Source organism: Ambystoma mexicanum, chromosome 2p (genome assembly GCF_040938575.1).
Source record: "Ambystoma mexicanum isolate Mex_15411 chromosome 2p, UKY_AmexF1_1, whole genome shotgun sequence".
NCBI lineage: Eukaryota > Metazoa > Chordata > Amphibia > Caudata > Ambystomatidae > Ambystoma > Ambystoma mexicanum.
The window spans coordinates 1,335,028,385-1,335,050,492 of NC_090923.1; the positions used below are offsets into that span (position 1 = coordinate 1,335,028,385).

Below are 22,108 nucleotides of genomic sequence, written 5' to 3' on the forward strand. Positions count from 1 at the left end.
TGAAAAGAAGATTACCAGAGACTTAAAGAAGACTGAAAGACATTTTTCTTGCAAATCTTTTTGAATCTTTCAGATATCCCTATACTTACTGTAGCGCACAAACATTCTGATAAAAACGGCTACATTTGGTGCACATTCTTGGCCCATAAGACAACTGTTTTAGTGTTTCCTTTAAAACCCTAATAGGCCTGTTCTGAAATATTTGACATCCAGATCTTGCCTGATATGTGTACATGTTGTGAAAATTCACGATACTCATCCTTTATGTGGTCTCGGGTCAAACAAATCGACAGCCAATGGGTCATAATGCTGAACTACGTAAACGATTGGAAAAATGAAGCATCTGCCCGGAAAAATGGCAAACAGATGAGTATGAAAAGGAATTAACCAGTAACAGAGATCGAAAACTGAAAATATTGACATAAGGTATGCCCAGAGTGCGCATTAAAAAGCAAACTGAATTGGCTAACCGAAATGGAGTTTGAAAATCTTTTTCAGTAACAAACTGGAAAAATTGTTAACATTTCCAGAGATCATCCTCCCACACAGAAATCATCCAGGCACTCATGTGAAACTATGAGCTCGCCCAACCTCTTTCCCTGGAGAATTATTTCTTTTGTAGGGGAATTCTTTAATCAACTGTTTCAAAGAACTAGTCTAGCGCTAGTCAGGGCATCCGTTTTCTCATTCATAGGGACGGTTGCTTAAGAATACGGTTTCAATTGTTCTTTTCGGGGTGATGGGGAACTGACTATGGTTGATACCTTTCTGTAATGGCACATTAGGCTAAAGTAATTAACAGATCCGAGCAATTTAAAATTATTTCCTTCATTAATATTCTTTGAATATGCATCAATCTAGTTCTGAATGTCTTATATTACGTTATTCAACAAAATATCAAGCAATGAGTGGGTATCGTCTAGTGGATTGCCTATGCACTATACTTAGAGACTATCATTACTTAGGATCCAAGAGAGATTCAATTCACTGGATACCGAGTGCTGAGGAAGACCATGAAAGCTGCACCAGTGACCACTGAATACTTAAAGCCTTTTATACAATTAATGTTTCACCAAAAAGGCACACTTTATTAAGGCTAATTAACCAGAGACTATCAGAAAAGATGGCATATTCGAATAAGTCAATCATCAAAGTGCGTGCCGGCACATAGGACTCTTTTACTTGCTCTTTGGTTAAAAGAAACTGAGCATTTCTCCAACTGTTTTAGTTTTGCCTTGGTGAATTTCAAACTGCTCAAAAAGCTTGTGCACAGAACATGGGATTCATTTTGACAACAAAGTTCAACATTCAAATGTATCAATGCACCGACTCTGCAATGTGAGCAACACCATTTTAATTCCAACCAATGCACCTTCAGGCCTTATTTCTATCTACTGCGCCATTCAGATGGAATTAAATATCACTTTGCATTTATTTAACAGTCCTGGGTTAGGGAAAAAGACATTACACAGAACAGTACAGATGATAAATTATATTATACAGTAAAACATCAATGGTCAGTACAAATCCACAAAACAGCAGCCTGCTCCCAAGATGTAGAAAAACAGTTGATCAATTGGTCACAATAACTTTGGAAAAGTAGGTTTTCTTATTTGTGCAAAATTGTACCATGAGCCGTGAATGTTGCGAACCTTTACATCTGATAGAAAGCACAACGTTATTAATCATGGCAAATAGCCATGAAGATGGCTAACAATTGGAGTGGTCTTGAAATAGACACAAAACAACCACCACAGTGATCAACGCATCTTGCTTTCTCCTACCACACCACCTAACCTCTGTGGGCGAGCCAATGGTTACACACACTGCAGTTTCTAAATGGCACAGTATGATTGACTATGTACATTCCTATTTTTGGTGGAGCTGAACAGTTTTACAAAAAGTATGCTACTGGAAATATGACACTAGGAGTAATACTATTTGGTCAATTTGACCGGTAAGGCTAGTTTGGGCTACACATTTTACAACTAAATCACTTTATGTGTATTAGCAAGGACGAGCCGATGACATCTTGGCTGCAATTCTTATCAAGCAACTGGTGAAAGTTTCTGTGAAAGAATGTTTCTGGAGTTATTTGGAGAATGTCTAACAGTATGAATTTGGGCAAACACCATGGCAAGCGCAATCGAACCCTGGCCATGTGAGCTGTGCTTAGCAAAGACCTGCCAAAACATAGGAAGACCATAAAGCACTGACATTCAGTTACGTATTGCGTACATCATTAGGTATAAAGGCAGACTCTAGCACAAGGCAGCCTGTTTTCAGGATTTAAACATGTACATTTGAATTACAAAGTGCTATGCTAAGGTACACAAAAACAGATTAACTTGGATTCTTCAACACTGACCACCAAGTGGAAGGAATCTACAAGATGTTTGATACCATACACAGACACTCGTATGTGTTTACCAGCTGATTTACACACTTGCAATAGGCTTCTCCCTCATTGACCCAAAATGTAAATACCCAATATATGTTATTGACATACATGTCAATGGTAAGCCACACTTTTTACAAAATTATGGGATACACTGTTTTTTACATGTAAGAATACAAGATTTCATCTTAATGCAATCATGTACCCCTTTACAAAATACATTAGTGTAATCATGAAATATTGTCATTTTCTTTTTTGAAAGAGTAGTGTATGAACAGGTAGACTCCGCCTGATGACATTGAGAACCAACATTAGGTGGAAATGCACTGCATGTAAACGTGCACTCATGTAGCACAATTCAGAACAATATTAAGCCTTTCCGAGCAATCCAAAAGTGGAAAAGGGTAGAGGCTGGTGGAAGAAGGGTCAATAGGAGGAGAGAGAACATTAAACCACAAAGTTTAATATCCAAGCACTGATCATATTAAACTCATTGTGTGATCAAATCATTAAGCAGGGCTTCAAACAAAATGAGAACAGCAAGTAAAAGGAAGGAGCTGTGGCAAAGGAGGCAATGCAAGTGAATGAGGAATAAAGATAAAGTGGGGAAGGACACGGAAAATAAAAGGTGGGGGAGTGCAGGAATGTGTATGTCTAGTGTAGTAACTAGGAGGGTAGGCCATAATAGGAGGGAGCAATTCATCAGTGGGTCAGGCAGTGTATGAGGGTGTTACTACTCTCATATTGCACCAGTCACAGTAATTTCCTGGTGTAATGGTGGTGTCCTGGCTTTGCTGGACACCCACGTTTTGTTTCATGCTTTAATTCCTGAAGACTTCTTTTGAAAGTCAATGACTAATCAGGGGAAGGCCACTATGGTACATCATGTGGTTAAGCATTAACACATTTGCAACTTTTAGTTTACTTATCAGATATTAAATCTATATACATTTTGCCCAAAAAGAGAAGGCTACATAGACACCATTTAAACACTAACATTGACATATAAACAGGGGCACGGTTTGGCGACCATATGAAAGATGCAGAAGCATAAAATGAAGCCAACCTGTAAACTTATTACAAAATCTATGAACGTGTGGCACACAATATCATTGAGCTGAGACTCGCTGCCAAACAGGTAAATGAAAAAAGAATCGAAGATTTTTTTTTTGAGTCAACAAATTACAGCTCACTCGTTATCTGATAATTTAAACGCAGTAAGATGGAGTAAAAATATCATGACAATCCACACTTCGCTTTGAAATAGTATTAAATCTCAAACTTCACATAATATTCAAAAGGCAGTTTCCTTAAAGTTATTAAAAGCCACAGGAATATTTAACAAATCCTAAAATAAAGGAAACATAATTACATTTAGTGTTAATTATTCCCTTTTCTAAAAAATACTTTTTCACCTTAGTATTTGTTTAAAATTATAAATAAGTGGACACAATAAAAAAAGGATGTGGCTACATTACATTTCAGCCAGACCTGATAAAAATTCCACCACTAAATAAACAGTTAAATAAGAATAATATTATAAAAATATTAGCAAAAATAACCAATACGGTAGGTAAAAATCTGCGAAACCAAATACGAAACTGTAGTAAAACAATGTGCAAAGGTATTGAAAAATAACTACACATAGTAAAGTTGAGCTTAGACTAGCTGAAAGTAGTACATTTTCATTAAAATGTGCTGTTTTAGTTCATTAATACAACTCACATGGTAATTAAAAAAGCAAGAAATGAATAAAATGCAATGTTTCAGTCATTAATCAATCTTGTACCCTACATGGTAAAAGCGAATTAGACATTCCTGCACAAACACTGCATGTATCTCACAAAGCTTGACAAAAGCAACACATTTTTTTTTTCTTTTAGGCATTTTATACATAAATAAGGTTCATATGCAAAAGCTATGGCAAGAAAGTGTGAGTGAAAATCTGTCACATTTCTAGAGAAAACACGTATTCAGTGCCCCTGAACCCTCCCACCCCCTTCAAAATATGGACTATAGGTGCCCCAAGACTGTGAAAAAAAGCCTTCAGCTGCTAGTTTTGAAAGTACTTCTTAGCCTGCTAACAGAAAAGGGCAAACTAAAAGACTAAGTTAATTGAAGGTCCCAGCATAAGTTAGTGACGTGTACGAACACTAGAGGTGGGAACTTGAGTGGCAGGTTTCTCCTAAGAAGTGAACATATGATCATGTTGAACTGCGTTTGTACACATACAAAAAACTGGACATCCTTTAACTTTGGTGAAGAGACAACGTTCTGGGTGAGGTCCACAAACAAAAGGGTTATCTTCTGGAGAAAAGGATAGTTTAGTTGAACATGTAATGCAGACAAAGCTCTTTAGTAGATCAAAACTGTAAACTGCAAATCTACTTTGTCTCCTCTGTGATGTTGCATCTGAAAGTTGCATTGTTCCATTTCTCAGGCGACGAGCATAGTCTGAAACCAATCCAACAAGAGGATTGTTGAGTTGCGGGCCTTCAAAGGAGGAAAGGGTTAGTTGTGTTTATAGACTGATTTGCAGACATAGGAATTCCAGAGCTATGAAGAGGTTGAGACATTGAGCCTCCAATGCTCATGTTGGTGACCGGGACCAGTCTGGATACAGAAACTGTATTCCCCATGGTTGGTATAGCTTGCACACCGGCAGTAGACATAGAAGAGTGGTGCATTGGCTCCATGTTTATAGATGGCATAGAAGTGAAAGATTGGCTGACTCCCATCATTGGACTTGACCGCAACTGATTCAGCGTGAGGGGCTGAGGTTGGTTCACTTGAAAGGGATTGACTGGTGGTGGGGCTGGCGGTGCTCCTATACGAAATGGAGAGAATACAATAAAAATTACCATCATTTAATTCTTATTTGGCAGATATACGCCTAGGAGATAGAGTTCTGTTTCGATTAAGCAAATTTAACGGATAACCAATTTGAATTATGCCCAGGATTAAAATGCATTGCAGAAGAAAGACCGAGAAGGAAAACATTGTGTGCTAGGCACACTGAGCCACGAACTAAATCAGTATTAGAACACTATGTGGGACAAAAGGACCTTAAATACAACACCATTTTTCTTTCTACACATTTCAGATTCAGGAAAACATCAACTCCTTGCTGAAGAAAAACATCTAAAAATAACAAGCAGTGGTGGTTCCTTTCTAATGACAGGGGTGTCAGGGCGCCGCAGCAGATGGCACAGTCCATTATTTGTAGGGGCTGCGCTGCCTGCCTCGGAGACACGTTTATTTTTCAATGCAGAGCCCCTCTGAGCTGCACAAAAGGCATTGCATGTAATAGGAGGCAGGAGGGGCATAGGTCGTCTGGCCCTGACGCCTCATTATTGAGCTGCTACCATTGGCCACACTGACTAAAGGTAGAGGAGGATTCTTCTGTCATTCAGCATGCTGTGCGTGAGGCAGACCTTCTGATCAGGTCTCGTGGTCGTGTTGTCAGGGTGCTGAAGGGGCGAGTAGGTATGAGAAATGTAAATGCGTATACTGTGTAATGTGTTTTTATTTATGCGTGAAAACAAGTGGGGTTGTCTGAGTGCACATGTGTGAATGTTTCTGCGTATATTTGTTTTTATGTATGTGTGCCAGGAGTTGACCAAGTGTTGCATGAACGCAAGGGTGACTGAAAATGTTGTGTGAATGAGGGTGTGAATGAAAGTGTTTGTTATGTAAATGAGAGTGTGCTTTGAGTGTGGGCCTGAGCTGCATGCATGATGTGGGAGCAGTGCCTCCAACTTTGGGAGGGCGGGCTACTGGCGGCATGGCATTTATACTGGGCATCAAGTATAAAGCAAATATGACTAGTACCTATGACGAGTACCATTACATTGCTAGACTGGCTTTCATTGGATCTACTCTCTTACTATGGCATGGTATTTCTCACTGGACGTCAATGGTAAAGGAAGTACGAGTTATTATGTAGCTAGGCTGGTGTCTACTTTAGTGCAGCCAGGGTAACTATGTTCTTTTATTGTGGCACGACATGTATTTTACTGCTATATGAAAGGTACAGCCAGCATCAATGTAATTACATTGCTAGCCTGGCTTTAATTTGTGCAGCCAGTCTGGATCTACTTTCTTCCTGCAGGCCTGGCATTTATTTTATTGGGCATGAATGTTAAAGCGAACATGATTAGTGTTACTGTATAGCTAGACTGGCCTACTGTGGTGCACCCAGTCTAGTTCATTTTTTAATTGTGGAATGCCACTTTTTGCCGATAGGAAGGGTAAAACCAATATGAGTTACTGCTTTTCTAGGCTGGTCTTCATTGCTGCTGTCAGTTTGGACATACTTATACTGTAGCATGGCATGTTTTTATTGAACACCAAGGACAAAGCAAATATCAACTGGTCTTTATTAATGCAGCCAGACTGGACATATTTTCTCACTGTTACCTGGCATTTTTACTGACAAAGCCAACAGGAGTAAATTCGTAAATGAAAATGGCATATATGTTTGTGCATTCTGCATGAACATGTATGGGCGCAGCCAGCATGAAGACTGGAGAGCTGATCCAGAGCGACGTGCAGCGTGGAATGCGTGACGAGTAGGTGCAGTCCTGCAGTCTACTCTGGAGCAGTCTTTCTACAGTCTCTTCAGTGGGTGGAGCAAAGTGGTGCAAAGTGAACAATCAAAACCCCACTTCCCAGCGGAGCGGAGTAGGTGACGAGTAGGTGCAGTCCTGCAGTCATGGCGGTCAGGGCGGCCAGGCTCGCCAGGAGCGAAACATCGTCTCCACCACGCCATAGCCAGGAGGAAGAAGGTGAGGACTGCGGCGGCCGGCTGAAAAGTCTGAGATCACAAGCGGGCACAGAGAGCGCCACAACTGGACAGCCGTTCGCCCTCAAAGCTGCTACAGCAAAAAAAGTTGAGCGCAAAGGAATCCCCTACAGAGACAGCAAAGTTACTCCTAGCCCCCTAAATATACATGGAGGGGCCGAGGAGCGAGGCGCAGGGCCACCGAGTGGGGAGGAAATCATTCCGTGTCCCACTCAGTGTTCCAAATCAAAAACTCCCAAAACTGCCCCAGCCGCCAGCACCAGCCATGAGCCAGTTTGGGGCGTAGCGGTTAACATTCCACTAAGCAGCCTCAACTTGCAGCCCCCAACCCGCCTTACGACCACCTGCCCGCATATCACCTCTCTGGGTCCTAGGTCGCCGACCCGGGTCCTCGTGGAGGCTGTGGCGGTGCGGCGGTCGCCCGGGGAGGAGCGGGGAAGCTGACGCCTGGCCGTCGGAGAGACCGAGCATGGAAGAGGAAAGCGTCGGTAGACCAGCAGAGGTCCGGGATCATGAGGAAGATCTGTCAGGAGGGCCGAGCACGCCAGGCGAGGACGGCGTCGGGCTCGGGTTTGAAGTTCGAACAAGGGAGAGGGTGGGAGAGGGGAGAGACTTCAAAGCGGTCGGCTTGCTGGCAGCTGAGGAGCGCCCGAGCGACACGCAGGGAGCGCCATCTGCAGGCAGCGAAGAGAGCAGGCGGCCAGCACTGTCGGTGCTGGCGATGGTGCATGCCCCTGCCCAATGGACTAACAGTGACTTTCTGCCTGGCTCCCAGGAAGGACGAGAGGGGACAGCTGATTCCACAGAACTGGGATTGGGCACATCTAAACCATCCAGAGCCAAAGCCAAGAGAAAAAGAAATGAGAATGCACGCTCTTGGGCCTCTAAAACAAGGACGAAGGAAGGCACGGGTTACCGCAGACGGCCTCGAGCGAAGCCATACAAAAATCAAGAGGCAGCGGAGGGGGAATCAACCTCCACAAATGACACCAGAGATTAAAACTATAAGAAAACCACCAGTAATTCATAGTCTAAAATACTACTTTAAGCCATCTTCAGCACATAGAAGTAGAAATACTGTGGAACTGTCAGACACGGAAATCCTCCAAGCATTGCAGGATTGCTGGCCGCAGGCGAAATGCCGGAGAATAGACTATACATCAAGATTGCCCACTAAGGCGCAGCTTGTCGCACATATGAGTCCTCCCTCAGAAGGGACTGCAGGAAGGACGGGGCATCCTGGCGGCCCCGGGACAACGCAGGAAGACAAGCATAGAAAAGGAAGGGCCCGGGTGACACAAGCTAACGAAGAAGAAGGCCTAGGAAAGGTCTCCTCTCTAGAGGCGATCGTACTAGACCCTGAAGAGACTTCCGAAGAGACAAGAAATGGAGGGTACCCGAACCCAGTGGTGGAAGACACACATAGGGACGGGGAAGCGGTGGAACCCACACCTAACACTTACGGGTCACATGAAATCGATCCTGCATCAGAGTCAACAGACGCGAGCACGGATGCAGAACGAGAGAAAGGTGAACCCACACTCCAACAAGCAGATCTTAGACGGACAGCCACAGTATCCATTGGTGAAAAGAGTCCTTGTAAAGGGGAGGGTCTCTTAACCCCGAGGAGCCCGCGGCCGTCTGCCCCTCCACCTGAGAGTCCAATCGCACCCGGGCGGCGACACAACTGATCAGGGAAGCAGGGAAACATGGAACAGTCCAATAACAGGACCCTCAACTAGCAACATCCCAAGGTATACGGGATCGGCAAGAGCCTCTGCAGTGAACGAAAATCAAAGAAGGCCAACGGACTCTTCTTGCTCAGAGACCCGGCTAGGGTCCAAAAAGCAGCACACAGTGCTAGAAACCCCTGCAAAAACAAGAACATCGACTTCGTCAAACCATACAGGCGCTGAAACCCCCTCGAAAAAAGCAGACATTCTGGCAATTATGTCATCAACAACAATCGCTTTGGCGCCCTTTATGAAGCTATACGAGGCCATGAGTGACAACCTAAAAGATCTTAGCACAACACAAGCCATGATGTATAGCAAACTGATATTTCTAGAGGCTTATACCATGGCCAGAGATAAAGGCTCTCCCAATCTACCTACCGAGACAAGTATACCAATCCTGACAACGGAGCAGAACATAACTACAACAGTCTCAAAGAGGCACGCAGTATCCACCGCCACGCAAACGGACATAACTATAGATCTAACCAGTGACATCGGTCAGGACCAAGAGAAAGAACCGCACTTAAAGAGACCTCAGACAGGCCTCGACAAGCAGGTGCAGGGGCTGGGCGGTGAAACCTCCAAAGAGAATAGTCAAGCCCAAGAAGCCCCAAGTAAACCCCATAAGAAACAAACTCAACTTTCTAAACAGTCAATCGGAAAAGCAAAAGGCTCAACTGTGCTCAGTTATCTGATCGAGAAAGAACCCCCCTCATCAACAACAGCTATGAAAGCCAAGCCTTCCACTAAACAATATAAAAAACAGCAGGGGGCAGAAACGAGACAGAAGACCCCAGCCCAACAACTGTTCATCACAAGTGGGAGCCCCAAACCCAGAACAGCGGCGAGCTCGCCCAAATCTGCTGAAGACTTCCTTGAAGATGACTCAATGATGAACATGAGCCAACACCTGGACGAAGAGCCAACCCAAGTACAAAACGAGTGTGCTCCGCTCATGGCAACAAGAGACGTCCATAGGGAGACGCACACGGGCACGGGGACCAACTTTGAGGATGAACCATTTAGCTCAGAATTCTTAACACTCGAGGATTGCTGTAAGAAATTGAATAAAGGGGCGCAGTGGAAAGCAAAGAGCCCGAGGGGATCAGCGAGCAAGGGCAACCAGGAGTCCACAAACCCTCCACACGAGAAAGAAAATCGACACTCGTCCAAGCTCCCAAGTCATACTTCTGCCTATGCAGAGCCGCACTACACAAGCAAAACAAGCCTTCGACCTAGCACAGAATCTTGGAAACAGAAAGCGCCGCACTTCACCTCCAAGACGGAAAAATACCGCAAGGATGAAAAAAACACAGAAAGGAAGAAATGGATACTAAAGCTGGAGCAGATCCCTGGAAACGATGACGAGGTAGTACTAAATAGAGGCGCGGTGCTAGAACTACTGAGCTTCGTGCCTAATCTCAGATCTATAAACACGAAAGACCTGCTGATAGTGGACCCCAGCCAGAGCCAGCACAAATCCATCTCACACCTCTACGTGGCTTCTAAATCTGTGTTTCGTCTCCCGATAGCCGAAACGAAAGCTTTGCTGAAACTTGGATACGACATCATAGAATCAACTAGATCAACACGGTTCAACCGACCAAGCCCAAAACGCGATCATTCAGCTGCTCTGGAAATGAGAAGCCCCTCGTCAAAACATCGTCAGTACACAAAAAACCATTGGCACGAGACAAGAGGGGAAAAATCAAATCATAGACACGAGTTACAAACTACTACTAAGGAGAAGGCCTGCAAAGACCAGGGAGGCGAGAAAGCGCCGGCAAGAATAAGCCAAGAACAAAATAACAGAAAAATGGACCTCATGATTACAAAAACGATCTTGGCAGACCAAATAAAACCTTCACTGAGGCGCAACTCGAGACTCAACCTAGTCCTGGGTCCTGAGTCATGGTTATCCAAAGCAAAGACTGGTGCACCAAGGAAATAGCAACCCAAGCACCATGAGTCCGGTTCAGCCTTCACGACCGTCAAGAAAGCTGAGAGATCCTGCATCCGACTAGGCTCATGGAACACCAGGGGACACTCGCATCTAACGCGACCAGGAGCCATTGAACTAAGAGATTATGATTTTCTATGTCTACAGGAAACCTGGCTCACAGAGGTCCCGACATTGGAGGGATACGAAATCATCCTCTCACCGGCCACAAAAGGACAAACAGGACGTCCATCCTCTGGAATATTGACAGCATGTCGTCAAGGATGTGGCTTTTCACTCGACTACACGCTATTTAGCAGTCCCTCCATCCTGATGACCAAAGCAGTTCAGACTGATCGCGAAGAACACCCAGCCAACCAACTACGAGAGCCACTGATCATTATAAATACGTATTGGAATCCAGCTGGAATCAGTGACATATCCTTTCTGGAACAAATGGAAAGAGCGATCGATGATGCACTGTCGGCCCAGTTAACCCCTAACCTCTTGATCTGTGGAGACATCAACGCCACATGCCAGTCCTCAGACAAACTCACTTCCCATATGGACAAGAACAGCCCGGGTGCGAAGAGAGGAGCCCAGTGGTCGAATTTGATGAACTCTCGTGAACTCCATAACCTGGACGCAGCCTTTCCAGACCCAAAACGGCTGCCGACTTGGGCAAGGCGAGAAGCGAACGCCACAATAGACCACATATTTGTGTCCACGCCGTTGTTGGCAGTGATCAGTTCTTTTGACGTGATCAATGCGCCGGCTAGTGACCACAACTTGCTGGTGACAGTTTGGTCAACAACACAGGTGGAAAGAGATTATGCGTTGCCACAGCTCACCACGAATAACCAACGAACAAGAGTGAAAATATCGGCCAAAGCAATAAAAGAACTAGGACACAAATACCAGGCACAGGCAGAACGGGGGACAAGCGAGCAGATCGACTACTTACCTTTATTGGTCACATACAAAGTCAAGGCCACCAACAGAGCCAATCACAACTGCTCGCACCACAGATTTGACAACATCGTGGTGCTAAAACGCACGGAGATGAGAAGGCTAAAACGACAAGCTAATGTGAGAGGAACTGCGGCAGCAATAACTGAGGCAGCAGAGGGGTGCCGAAAGTACAAAAACTGGCTCAAAAACTATCGCTTGACCCTATAGCAACAGGACTCAGAAGCAATTCTGAAAACAATAGTATCCAACAACAGCAGAGAGTTCTGGAGCCTCCTGAATTCGACACACTCCGACGGAAAAACTGCTTTTATTTCAAACATCGGCAAAGCTACCTGGGTCAAATTCTTCAGTGCATTGTTTCAGAAGTCTGAAGAAGAGCAAACAGAGAAGCTGGCAGAGCCATCATTACCATGGATCAGAGTGGATGACATCGAGGACATCACAACACAAATTAAGAGACTTAAAAACTCCCGAGCCCCAGGCCCAGACGGCATCTCGAACGTTGACCTGAAGTCCTTCGAGGAAGAATGGGCCCCTCTTCTCAGTAAAATCTTTCAAAGATGTGCCCAACTACAATCTCTTCCTCCATCATGGAAAACGGCCACAGTCGTTCCAATTTACAAGAAGGGAGATAAAGAAGATCCAAAAAACTATAGGCCGATCGCCCTTCTGGATTGTATTGGTAAAGTGTTTGGTTCTCTCGTTCTGAGAGAATTCAACAACTGGGCCAAAACGGCTGGCTGCCGCGACTACCTACAAACAGGCTTCAAAAAAGGACTGGGCACAGCAGCCAACATACTGATGCTCAGCGCGTTCAAAGGGAAAGTGTTGGAGGGTGGACCGCGACTTTACCTAATCTTCATCAACCTCACCCAGGCGTTCGACAAAGTGGAGCGCCCGCGGCTCTGGCAGAAACTCGAAACTTGGGGCTGCCCCACCCCGATCCTGGAGCCGATCAAAGCACTGTACACCGGCACCACCATGCGAGTAAGATTAAACCAACACGGCCTCCTGTCCCCAGCGATTCCAACCGCCAGAGGGGTGAAACAGGGGTGCCCTTTGGCCCCGGCCCTATTTATCTCCTTCCTGGGGGACCTGCAAACAAAGTTCGAAGAAGTCCGCTGCTTCCCACCAAAGTTGGGCGACACCCATGTGAATAGAATCCTATACGCAGACGACCTGGTCCTCCTAGACCACACTCTTCTGGGCCTGCAGCGTCAACTAAAGAAACTCTCGGAATACATGGCTGACAACAAATTGGAGATAAACGAAAAAAAGACTAAATTTATGATCCTGTCTACAAAACCAAAGAAGGTGGAAAAAAACGCTCTGTTCTTGGAAAAGCAGCGGGTCGAAAAAGTCTCCGACTTTAGATACCTTGGAGTGACACTCGACGGCTCAAGAAATGAACTGGCAATGCAAGCCACCTCAAAAGAACAACGAAAAAGCTGACTGCACAAGCCAAAGCAATCAACAGAAAATTTGGTCGCTTCTCCCTAATTCCTGTTGTAGACTTCTACAAGAAAAAGGTTATTCCCACCTTGACCGACGGCGCCAACGCCCTTCCGAATTTACCCACTGTTGTGTGGCCGAGACTGGAAGCGATGTTTTGGAGAGGGACACTGGGTCTCCCTAATTCCACCTCGGTGACCGTCATAAGGAAGGAACTTAGCCTGCTATCACTCGAGGGAACAGTGAAATCCAGCATGCTCATGCTTTATCGCAAAACCAGAATTTCGCCTGATCCATCAATTTACAATCTAATCAAGAATGAATGTGAAAACGGCCAAAGCAACATGCTCAACCGTTGGACAAAAATAAACCAGGCTCTGTTGGCTACTACAGAGTGTGACGAAAAGACACTCGTCAGAAACCCTACAAAAATTAAAAAAAAACTGAAAGAAATCGACTGGATCCAAACCAACGAGGCAGCACTAAAGAACAAACTGACACAGCACCTCCCGCCAAACACCAGAAGATTCAACGACTTACAACCGTACATCAAAAAGTTCCCTTCTAGACACGCTCGCGATTTAATAATGAGAGCGCGGCTAAAGCTCCTGTTAACTAACGAAATTTTAGCAATCAGAGGGCTTTCCCCATCGAACGAGTGCCGATTCTGCAAAACGCCGGGAGCAACAGAATCGATTAGGCATTTGCTCTTAGCATGTCCTCACACAGCCAGGATCCGAACAGTCTACCTGACCAAGATCTTTTCGGAGCACATTTTAAGCGACCAGGCCGTTTGTTGGTCCAGATTGATGGCCGGGGATAGACCTTCGTGGCTGCTGCCCACCTACAAAATGTTGGTCTATATAAACACTGAACTTCTCAGCCGACCGTCCTCAGGTTGATCGGTCCGTCCAACGACCTTCGACGAGTTCCGGCCTCAATACAATTCAATACTTCTCCCGTTCTCATCATCACTGATGCTACTACAGCTTCGCACTGAAAATGAAAAGTTTTCTATTGTAAAAATCTTATTGATTAAAAGCAATAAAAAAAAAATGCTTTTATACTGGCATAGATTGTGAGCAAAGGTATCGTAAAAAAATGTTCCTGTGCACAGATCAGGACTTAAATTTACTTGATTGTTCATGTGATACCATACAAAAGCAGATTGCAAACTGTGGATTTTTACCCACTTTTTCACACAAACTGTGCTAGAAAATGCCCCATTTTAACCTACGGGAAACCCTGCCCCCAACAAAAAATAAAAAACCCTTGGTTGGTTAGGGCTCCCTTGCTCGCTATGGCATATTTGAGGCAAACATCTACGCCCGCCAATAAAAGAAAATTCACCAGCCGCCACTAATAAGAAGAAGATCATATTACCAGAATAGTGGAACAGTTTCAAGAATGCAGATCAAACAACTATTTCCCCCTACTGAGAAAGTCATGCCTCAGAAAACATCAATGTTTCAATACGAACAGAACAGAAGACTGCTCCTTGCAGAGAGAAATAGAACTAGATTGCTCCTGCATATACAATGCCATTCTGCCTAAGCTAGTTAATGTGTCTCAGAACAGAGCAAGGTACATGTCAGCCCTACAGATAAGTGCTGTAACTACCATTTTTAACAAGGCCTTCTGACAAATAAAGGGGGAGTTAAAATACTTTGAATAAGAAAATAATAGCCAACCAGAAGCCTAGCCAGTCAGTATTCCCCCACCCCCTGCAGTGTCATACTCCACGAATACATTAGATCATTGGTATTAGCAGATTAGTGCCAGAGAAGGGTGCTGTTCATTATATTACTGCCTGATCCAAAGAGGAACGTTAATGCAAAAATGCAGTTTAATATGTATGATTTACAAGTTGCAAAGAAGCATGGATTACAATAAAAATGTATGTAATCACCTAACATACCCCAATAGGAACGGGTTTTTTTTATTAATGCCAAAATAAACATTTTTTTAAAAAAACACTTCCAAATCTTACCTGGAGCAAAGGTACACCATATAATGATAGTTTTTACTGCTAGCAAGGCTATGGAAACCTAGGTAATGCCCTTGATAGCAAATTATTAATAAAGTATGTTACAAATGTTAAAGTATATGTCCAAAATTGTGCTATCTTGATCATTTAAACAAAGTATTTAAAATGTATTGTAGTTTGAAATAAACATTCTCACAGATACAGGAATGATACTGTCAAACTATTTGAGAAGCATGATCCTAGAAACTTTACTGGAAAGCAATTGCAGAGAAGCTCTCCAGCAAAACAGTCAAATCAGAAATTATCCGATTAGCATTGTACACAGTTGCTAGAGATACCATAAACTTTTGGGACACTGTGCAAAACAGGATTAAAAATGCAAAAGTATCCTTGTATTCATGAAGTATGCAACCTTTGTATTTCAATATAACAAAATGCTGATAAATGCAAAATTAGCGTGCTTCACAACTACGCCACTTTTGGGCATAGCACCACTCCTGCACCACATAGGGAAATTCAGTTGCGATGCTCGAACTCTGGAGCCTCACCGTCAGGATTAGGATAATGTATTTTAACTACTTTCCTGTCATTCCAAATAAAGGTTGTGCCCTTTTCCCAAAGCCACTTGACTGCCGGACTACTAATTTAGGAAAAACACGATAGCAACAGGAAATGGTCGCATGGTGATTTAGAGACAAACTGCTGCCTTCTTCAAGGATCGCACTGAAGACGAAGAAAATTCAGAAGCAATGAGATCAGGAATCTACTGTGAGTAGTCTAGTCATTACATGGAACTCCCACCCGATACTGACATACACAAACAGCCCAATGAAAGTAGAGTATGTAACAGGTTGAAACAGGTTCCAGCAATCGAGCCACCACATAAAAGCCCAAATGTTGGCCATCAATGCAATCACTGATGTCCCAGATATTCTATCTTCATATCAAAATGCTGATTTCATCCAAATCAGTACAGACGCTTCAATGTTAAACATTGTAATGGTGGGGCGAATGCTGTGTTGAATTAAATGAGCACCAAGCCAAGTGTGCATTATGAAATGAGTGATTCAAGCATACAGCCCTTTTATCACAAGGCAACATTGCCAAAAATAAATACCTATGGTCGCGATTTTGTTACAAAATGCTCATTGATTCTATGTAAAGCAGGCTGGAACGTACACTGGTGACATGTTTACCCTTCCCCTTTCTTACAGGGGCAATTTCGGAAGAATACAATAGGCGTGCACCAGACTGTCCATCTCAGAAAAACCTATTTGAAAATAATTTCTATGGTTATTATAGGCTTTAATAATGTTGTTTCCACAGTAATAAGAGTAACATTCTTATAATTACTATACATACTGGAAGCGATCATTAGAAACAAATATGGTAACATTTTAAAATGAGAAAATTTACAATGTTAGCACAATTAAATATTTTGTTGAACAGCTGGTTTTGGAAAAAACACGACTTGCAGACCGGAAGGCCAGCATGGAAATGTCACCGATGCCAAATACATCAAGTGTTGTTAGAAACAGGACCACTAAAATGAAGTGTGCCATGTGTGCCAACGGCAAGGCTGAAAAGAAATTAGGTTTAACTTCCATTACAGGATACAGAGACGCTGAAATGCATTCTTCCCAAAGAGAAAAGCTACCATAGAAATGAATACATTTCGGGGTAGTGCTTTTCTTCCCTAAAACGTGAACCTTTGAATGCCAAGGGGAAAATCCACATCCTTGGTCTTTCCTGTGGTTGGGGCACAATTTAATGTCAGTTGTCACTCCCACACAGTGTGACCAGCTGCGAATGGCGCAGCAACTGGGACGAGGAGGATCAGGCTAAAGAGTTCACCAGTCCATTTTGGGAAGAACCAACAATTCCCCTTTTCCTCTTTTATCTCCAACTTCTGCCAACCTGGGTTCTCTCTCTTTCCAGGACTGGTTAGTACGTTTTTAAAATAAACAATTCTCAGTTGTTACCTTATGCTTTTTCTCATGGTGCAAGGTGAGTTTAGTTCCACCTTCTTCTTGAGTGAGGGTTTGTCAGTGGATTCTTTTCTACAGCTTACCTGGTATCCGCCAAGTAATCTGATCAGCCCCCTCTGACCGCCCGTTTCCAGCCACCAGGCGCCGATATGCTCTCCCTGGATTTACACCTCTGATTTCAGTCGGCGAAGTCGGTGTTCCTTGGGTCCACTCGTCGGTCCTCTGGAAAGTTGTCAGTAACAGTTCTGTTGGGTGAGCCTTTCCTCAGTTCCCGGCACCTGGCGTCAGCCGCTGCTGACATGAGTTTTGTTTTTTGATGTGAGCGGGTATTACGCCCGGCTGCTGGTGTACTTGCACCCCGCTCGATTAGGTGTTGGCTCCCCACCTCCCTTTTCACAGGCAGTCACCCATTCTTGGGCTCCTTCGGTAGGTCCTGGGAGCTCAATACCCTCGATAGTACGCCGCTGCAGACTTGGCAGTCTCAACTAACGGGCTAGGTCTACGTCTGTGATCAGCTGCCGCATCAGCACAGCTATGTTGTGTCCTGGAGAGATGTCAGCGGCACCATTCTGTAAAGTCCTGGTTTCTGTCAGCAATTGGACTTTCACAATTGGTCTACCGCCGGTCTCCCGAGTTGTGAAGAAGTTTCTTCTACTTCTTTCTCTTTCTTTCCACATCTCCAATTGCTGCTTTATCTCCTCCAGCTGTTTTCATCAATCTCCTGTTTGGCCCAATAACACTTCTGTCGCTTTCTACAGCTCTGAGTCCACCATTGTCGCTCAAAGTACTACTTTTGCAATTACTACTTCTTGTTTCCACGCTACTGCTGTAGCCACATCACTGTCTCCACTCCTACGTTTTCTACTGCTATCACTACACTGTGTCGTCCCTCTTCTCTTATTAATGTGGCTGTTCTGCAACATAAAAAGAGGACTAAACGTGTGCAGTTCTCTTGCAGCTCCAGATAAGGCCTCCTCATCCCAGTACTACACCGATTTATTACTGGTCTTTATTTTACAGAACACCTGCCCTGATGTGTTCCCACCATTGTCTTTAGAGGAAAAAGTAGACAACGTTAGACACACATGGTTTGCCCAGGGTGGGAGTATTGTTAGTTGGCCAACACCCAAGGATGATACCTCTAGGTTCTTCACAGTTAAAAGGAACATTTTACAGGAGAAACTCCCTGGCCTGAACCATTCAAATGTATATTATAATGTGAAGTTTGACAGTGATGGCATTATGTGACAGATTAAAGCAGGCCAATATGTAAAGGAATTGAAGCATTCAAAAATACCAGTTTTCTGTGCATGTAGAAAAACTGCTTAGCGATTTATTTTCATTAGATTCGAAGGCCCAGAACTGCACACCGTCCCCATCAGATGCAAGGGGCACTGCTCTTTACTTTCGATCTAAAAAATCTCTTTGAAGCTAACAGAGCAAAGAAAAGGCGCACAGCTTGTGCCAGACTTATGGTTTATGAGGTGAACAGATGGCCACGGTGAAAACAAAAGACCCAGTTAATGGAAGTTAATTCTTAAAAATACATAGAATTAAAGCTCAATTCTGATGAAGTCCAGAATCTAACAAGTGACAAGTTGGAGGAGACTGCCACATGAGTGAGAGGGCAGAGTTATACCCTCTGCTCAAGGAAGATTAGGACTGACAGGCATTACCCCGGAGAGAAAGAAATGTTATGTTCTGTTTTGGCAGGGTTGGGTCAACAAAGGCCAGAGGACAGGCCTACATACAGATCTTGGGAAAATAATTATGGCAGTTAATCTAAGGGAAAATTATGCAATGCATTATTTTTTACATAGGCTTGTATGGAGGATCATACTTTGGCCATTATCGCAGGAACCATAATTCACACAACAATGGCTCAAATATCATTAAAAAGCTTATAAGAAGACCCATCTGGTAAAAATGTAACCTTGGGAAGTAATGTTATAAGCTCAAACGTGATGCTCGCTTCCCAGAAAATGCCACAAAGCGGAGATTCGGGGAGATGATACCTTGTTGAATTAGATATCTGTAATGAAAAATCACATGTTGTTAACGTCTCTTTGTTGAATAAATTACACACATCTGCCATTTGAACTTGCAACATAATGCCGAAATGAGACATGTCATTAAGTCCGGCATGATTAGACCTTTTCGGAAACAGTTTGTGACTCCTCTTACTTGTAAATTACAACATTTTGTCATGTTGTAGTCTTTAAAGTCATAACTAAAGTGTTCAAAAATGCTATTTCAAAGGGGTGGAGTGATGCTTAGTAACTAAAGGAACCAATCATTGCATTGGGGTGGAAAAATGGGGGTGGACAATAGATGTCCATCTAGAATAGCTACCGAATCAGCTGGCACATCCTAATTTAGATAATTTGGGGAGTGGTTTAATATTTATAAGGTGACACAAATGTGAAAATGGGAGATCTGTCTGAAATCTGAGCAGGAACTGCTGGAAAAACTGCAGGAGACCCTCTACAGAGAGTGAGAAATTGACACCTTATAGATCCATATATATAATAAGTGTTTTATTCTTAAGTCTGTTGTGCTTCAACACTGTTGGAATTGCCAAGTGCACAGGGCGATTATTATAAGGAGCGCTACACAAGTTACATTTCTTTTTACCAACAGAAAAGTGTTATGTTATTTAAAGTACACCCTATGCAAAGTATATTGTGAAGCTAAATTGTTTTGTCATGTACAGGAGGCTGCACAATTTTGTCCATTAAGAGTGTTTTGTGAGTGACCCAGGTATCCAAAGTATTCTATAGACCGGTGTTTTGATGTAAACATGGTGGAAAAAAACTCAAGAAGGAATACTGTACATTTATTTATTTATTATTTTATATAGCACCTTCATCCAAAGTGATTTACAGTTAACAATAAACATATCAAACATGGAACAGTAGAAGCGAAACAGTATACATGAATCAAGTCTTAAAATCGGCATTTAGACCAATTTGCAAGAAGAGAGGGAAGGTAAGGAGAAAAGAGAAGGAGAGAAAATGAGTGAAGTGAGCGATAAAAGAGAGGAGATCATAAGAGAGACGGGAAAGAAAGAGAAGGAGGACAGGGAGATGTAATAAAGGGAGAGAGGGAATGGAAAGAAGGGAAGGTATCGGGGAGGGGAGTGAAGAAGTTCTTTCAATGAGGAGCGGAAGGAGGAATAGGTGGGGGAAGAGCAGATAGAGAGAGGTAGAGAATTCCAGTGTAAGGGGGCAAGGAGCTGAAAGGAGCAGAAACGAGAAGAGGCACATGGTGGTGGGGGGGGCAGAAAGTAAGAAGAGATTAGCAGAACTAAGGGAGCGAGAGGGGGTGTAGAATGAGAGGAGAGAAGAGAGGTAAGGAGGGGCGAGATTATGAAGAGATTTAAAGACAAGACAAAGGAAGTGAAACTTAAGTTGGGAGTGGAAAGGAAGCCATCCTAGGTAAGAAAATGAGTTGGCGATAGAGTCATGGGGAGAGAGTAGACAGAGTACAGATGGCAGAGTGATAAAGAGATTTGAAGGGGGCCAGATGGGAAGCGGGAAGACCGAAGAAAAGAGAACAGAAAAGGCGAGAAAAGATGAGGGAGGAAATTAAAAGTTTGGTAGCATGGAAGGTGAGAGAGGGACAGACTTTATGGATGTTAAAGAGATGATAGCGACATGCCCGAGAAGTGAGGGAGATATGATGAGAGAAGGAGAGTGAAGTGCCAAAGTTAATACCTAGATTACGAGCATGGTTGGAAATTGGAAGATTAGAAAGGGGAAAATGGATGGAAGGAGGGGGGAGATGGGGAGGGTAGGGAGTTAGAAGGAAAGAACATGACTTCAGTTTTGTCAGTGTTCAGAGAGATGAGATGACATCCAGTCTTTAATAGCAGTAAGACAGGAAAAGAGGTTGAGATCTAAGTCAGAGGTGAATGAGGAAAAGGAGAGGAACAGTTGGGTGTCATCGGCGTAGAAATGGTGGGAAATACCAAAGGAGGAGATGATGGGGGCAAGGAGTGAGGTGTAAAAAGAGAATAAGAAGGGTCCAAGGACAGAGCCTTGGGGGACGCCGTATTTGAGAGGGAAGTTAGTAGAGGTTCGTCCTGCTCAAGAGACCATGAAAGAGTGGTGGGAGAGGTAAGAGGAGAGCCAGGTAAGAACAGAGCCTTTGAATCCAAGGGAGGAAAGAGTGTTGAGGAGTAAGGGGTGATCAACAGTGTCAAAGGCAGCAGAGAGGTCCAGGAGGATGAGGATTGAGGAATGCTTAGAATAGCGAGCGGTAAAGAGGGAATTAAGGACATAGGTAAGAGCGGACTCAGTGGAGTGTTTGGGGCGGAAGCCAGATTGATAGGGGGGGGATGAGAGAGTGGATAGTGACAAAAGTTGAGAGTTGTGAAAAAGCTAAGCGTTCGAGTACTTTAGAGAGAAGGGCAGAAGTGAGATTAGACGAAAGTTGGAGGCGAGAAGAGGATCAGCAGGTGGCTTTGTTTGGTATAGGGATGATAGTGGCATGCTTGAAGGCAGAAGGGAAGGTGGCCGTGGATAAACAAGTGTTGAAGGAGGAGGTAAGGTAGGGAATGAGGGGGGGGGGCATCTTGGGAATAAGAAGGGTTGGAATGGGGTCAGAAGGGGCGGCAGTAGGATGGGATTTAGTTAAGAGGAGAGAGACATCAGAGGGAGTGATAGGAGAAAATGTAGACATGTGAGCCAAGGGGGAGTGTGAGGAGAGGGGAGGAGGGAAAAAAGGAGAACAGATAATTTTTTGGTGAAGAGTTGTTGGGTTAAATAGTCTGTGATCTGAGTAATTAAAACCAACCAGTGTTTTCAATTTGTGTGAACGGTGAAATGTCA

At 43.8% G+C, this 22,108-nt stretch overlaps 1 protein-coding gene across 3 annotated transcripts in view; it reads right to left on the minus strand.

The window, feature by feature from the left end:
• Window positions 1-1,158: 1,158 nt before the first annotated feature.
• The window catches only part of EPN2 (epsin 2), a 592,428-nt gene continuing 571,478 nt past the window's right edge, over window positions 1,159-22,108 (minus strand). For all 3 annotated transcript variants that reach the window (XM_069645677.1, XM_069645678.1, XM_069645675.1), the window contains one exon: window positions 1,159-5,225. In XM_069645677.1, the coding sequence (XP_069501778.1) occupies window positions 4,894-5,225 (332 nt within the window). In that variant the 3' untranslated portion in view covers window positions 1,159-4,893. The remainder of the gene's footprint in view (window positions 5,226-22,108) is intronic.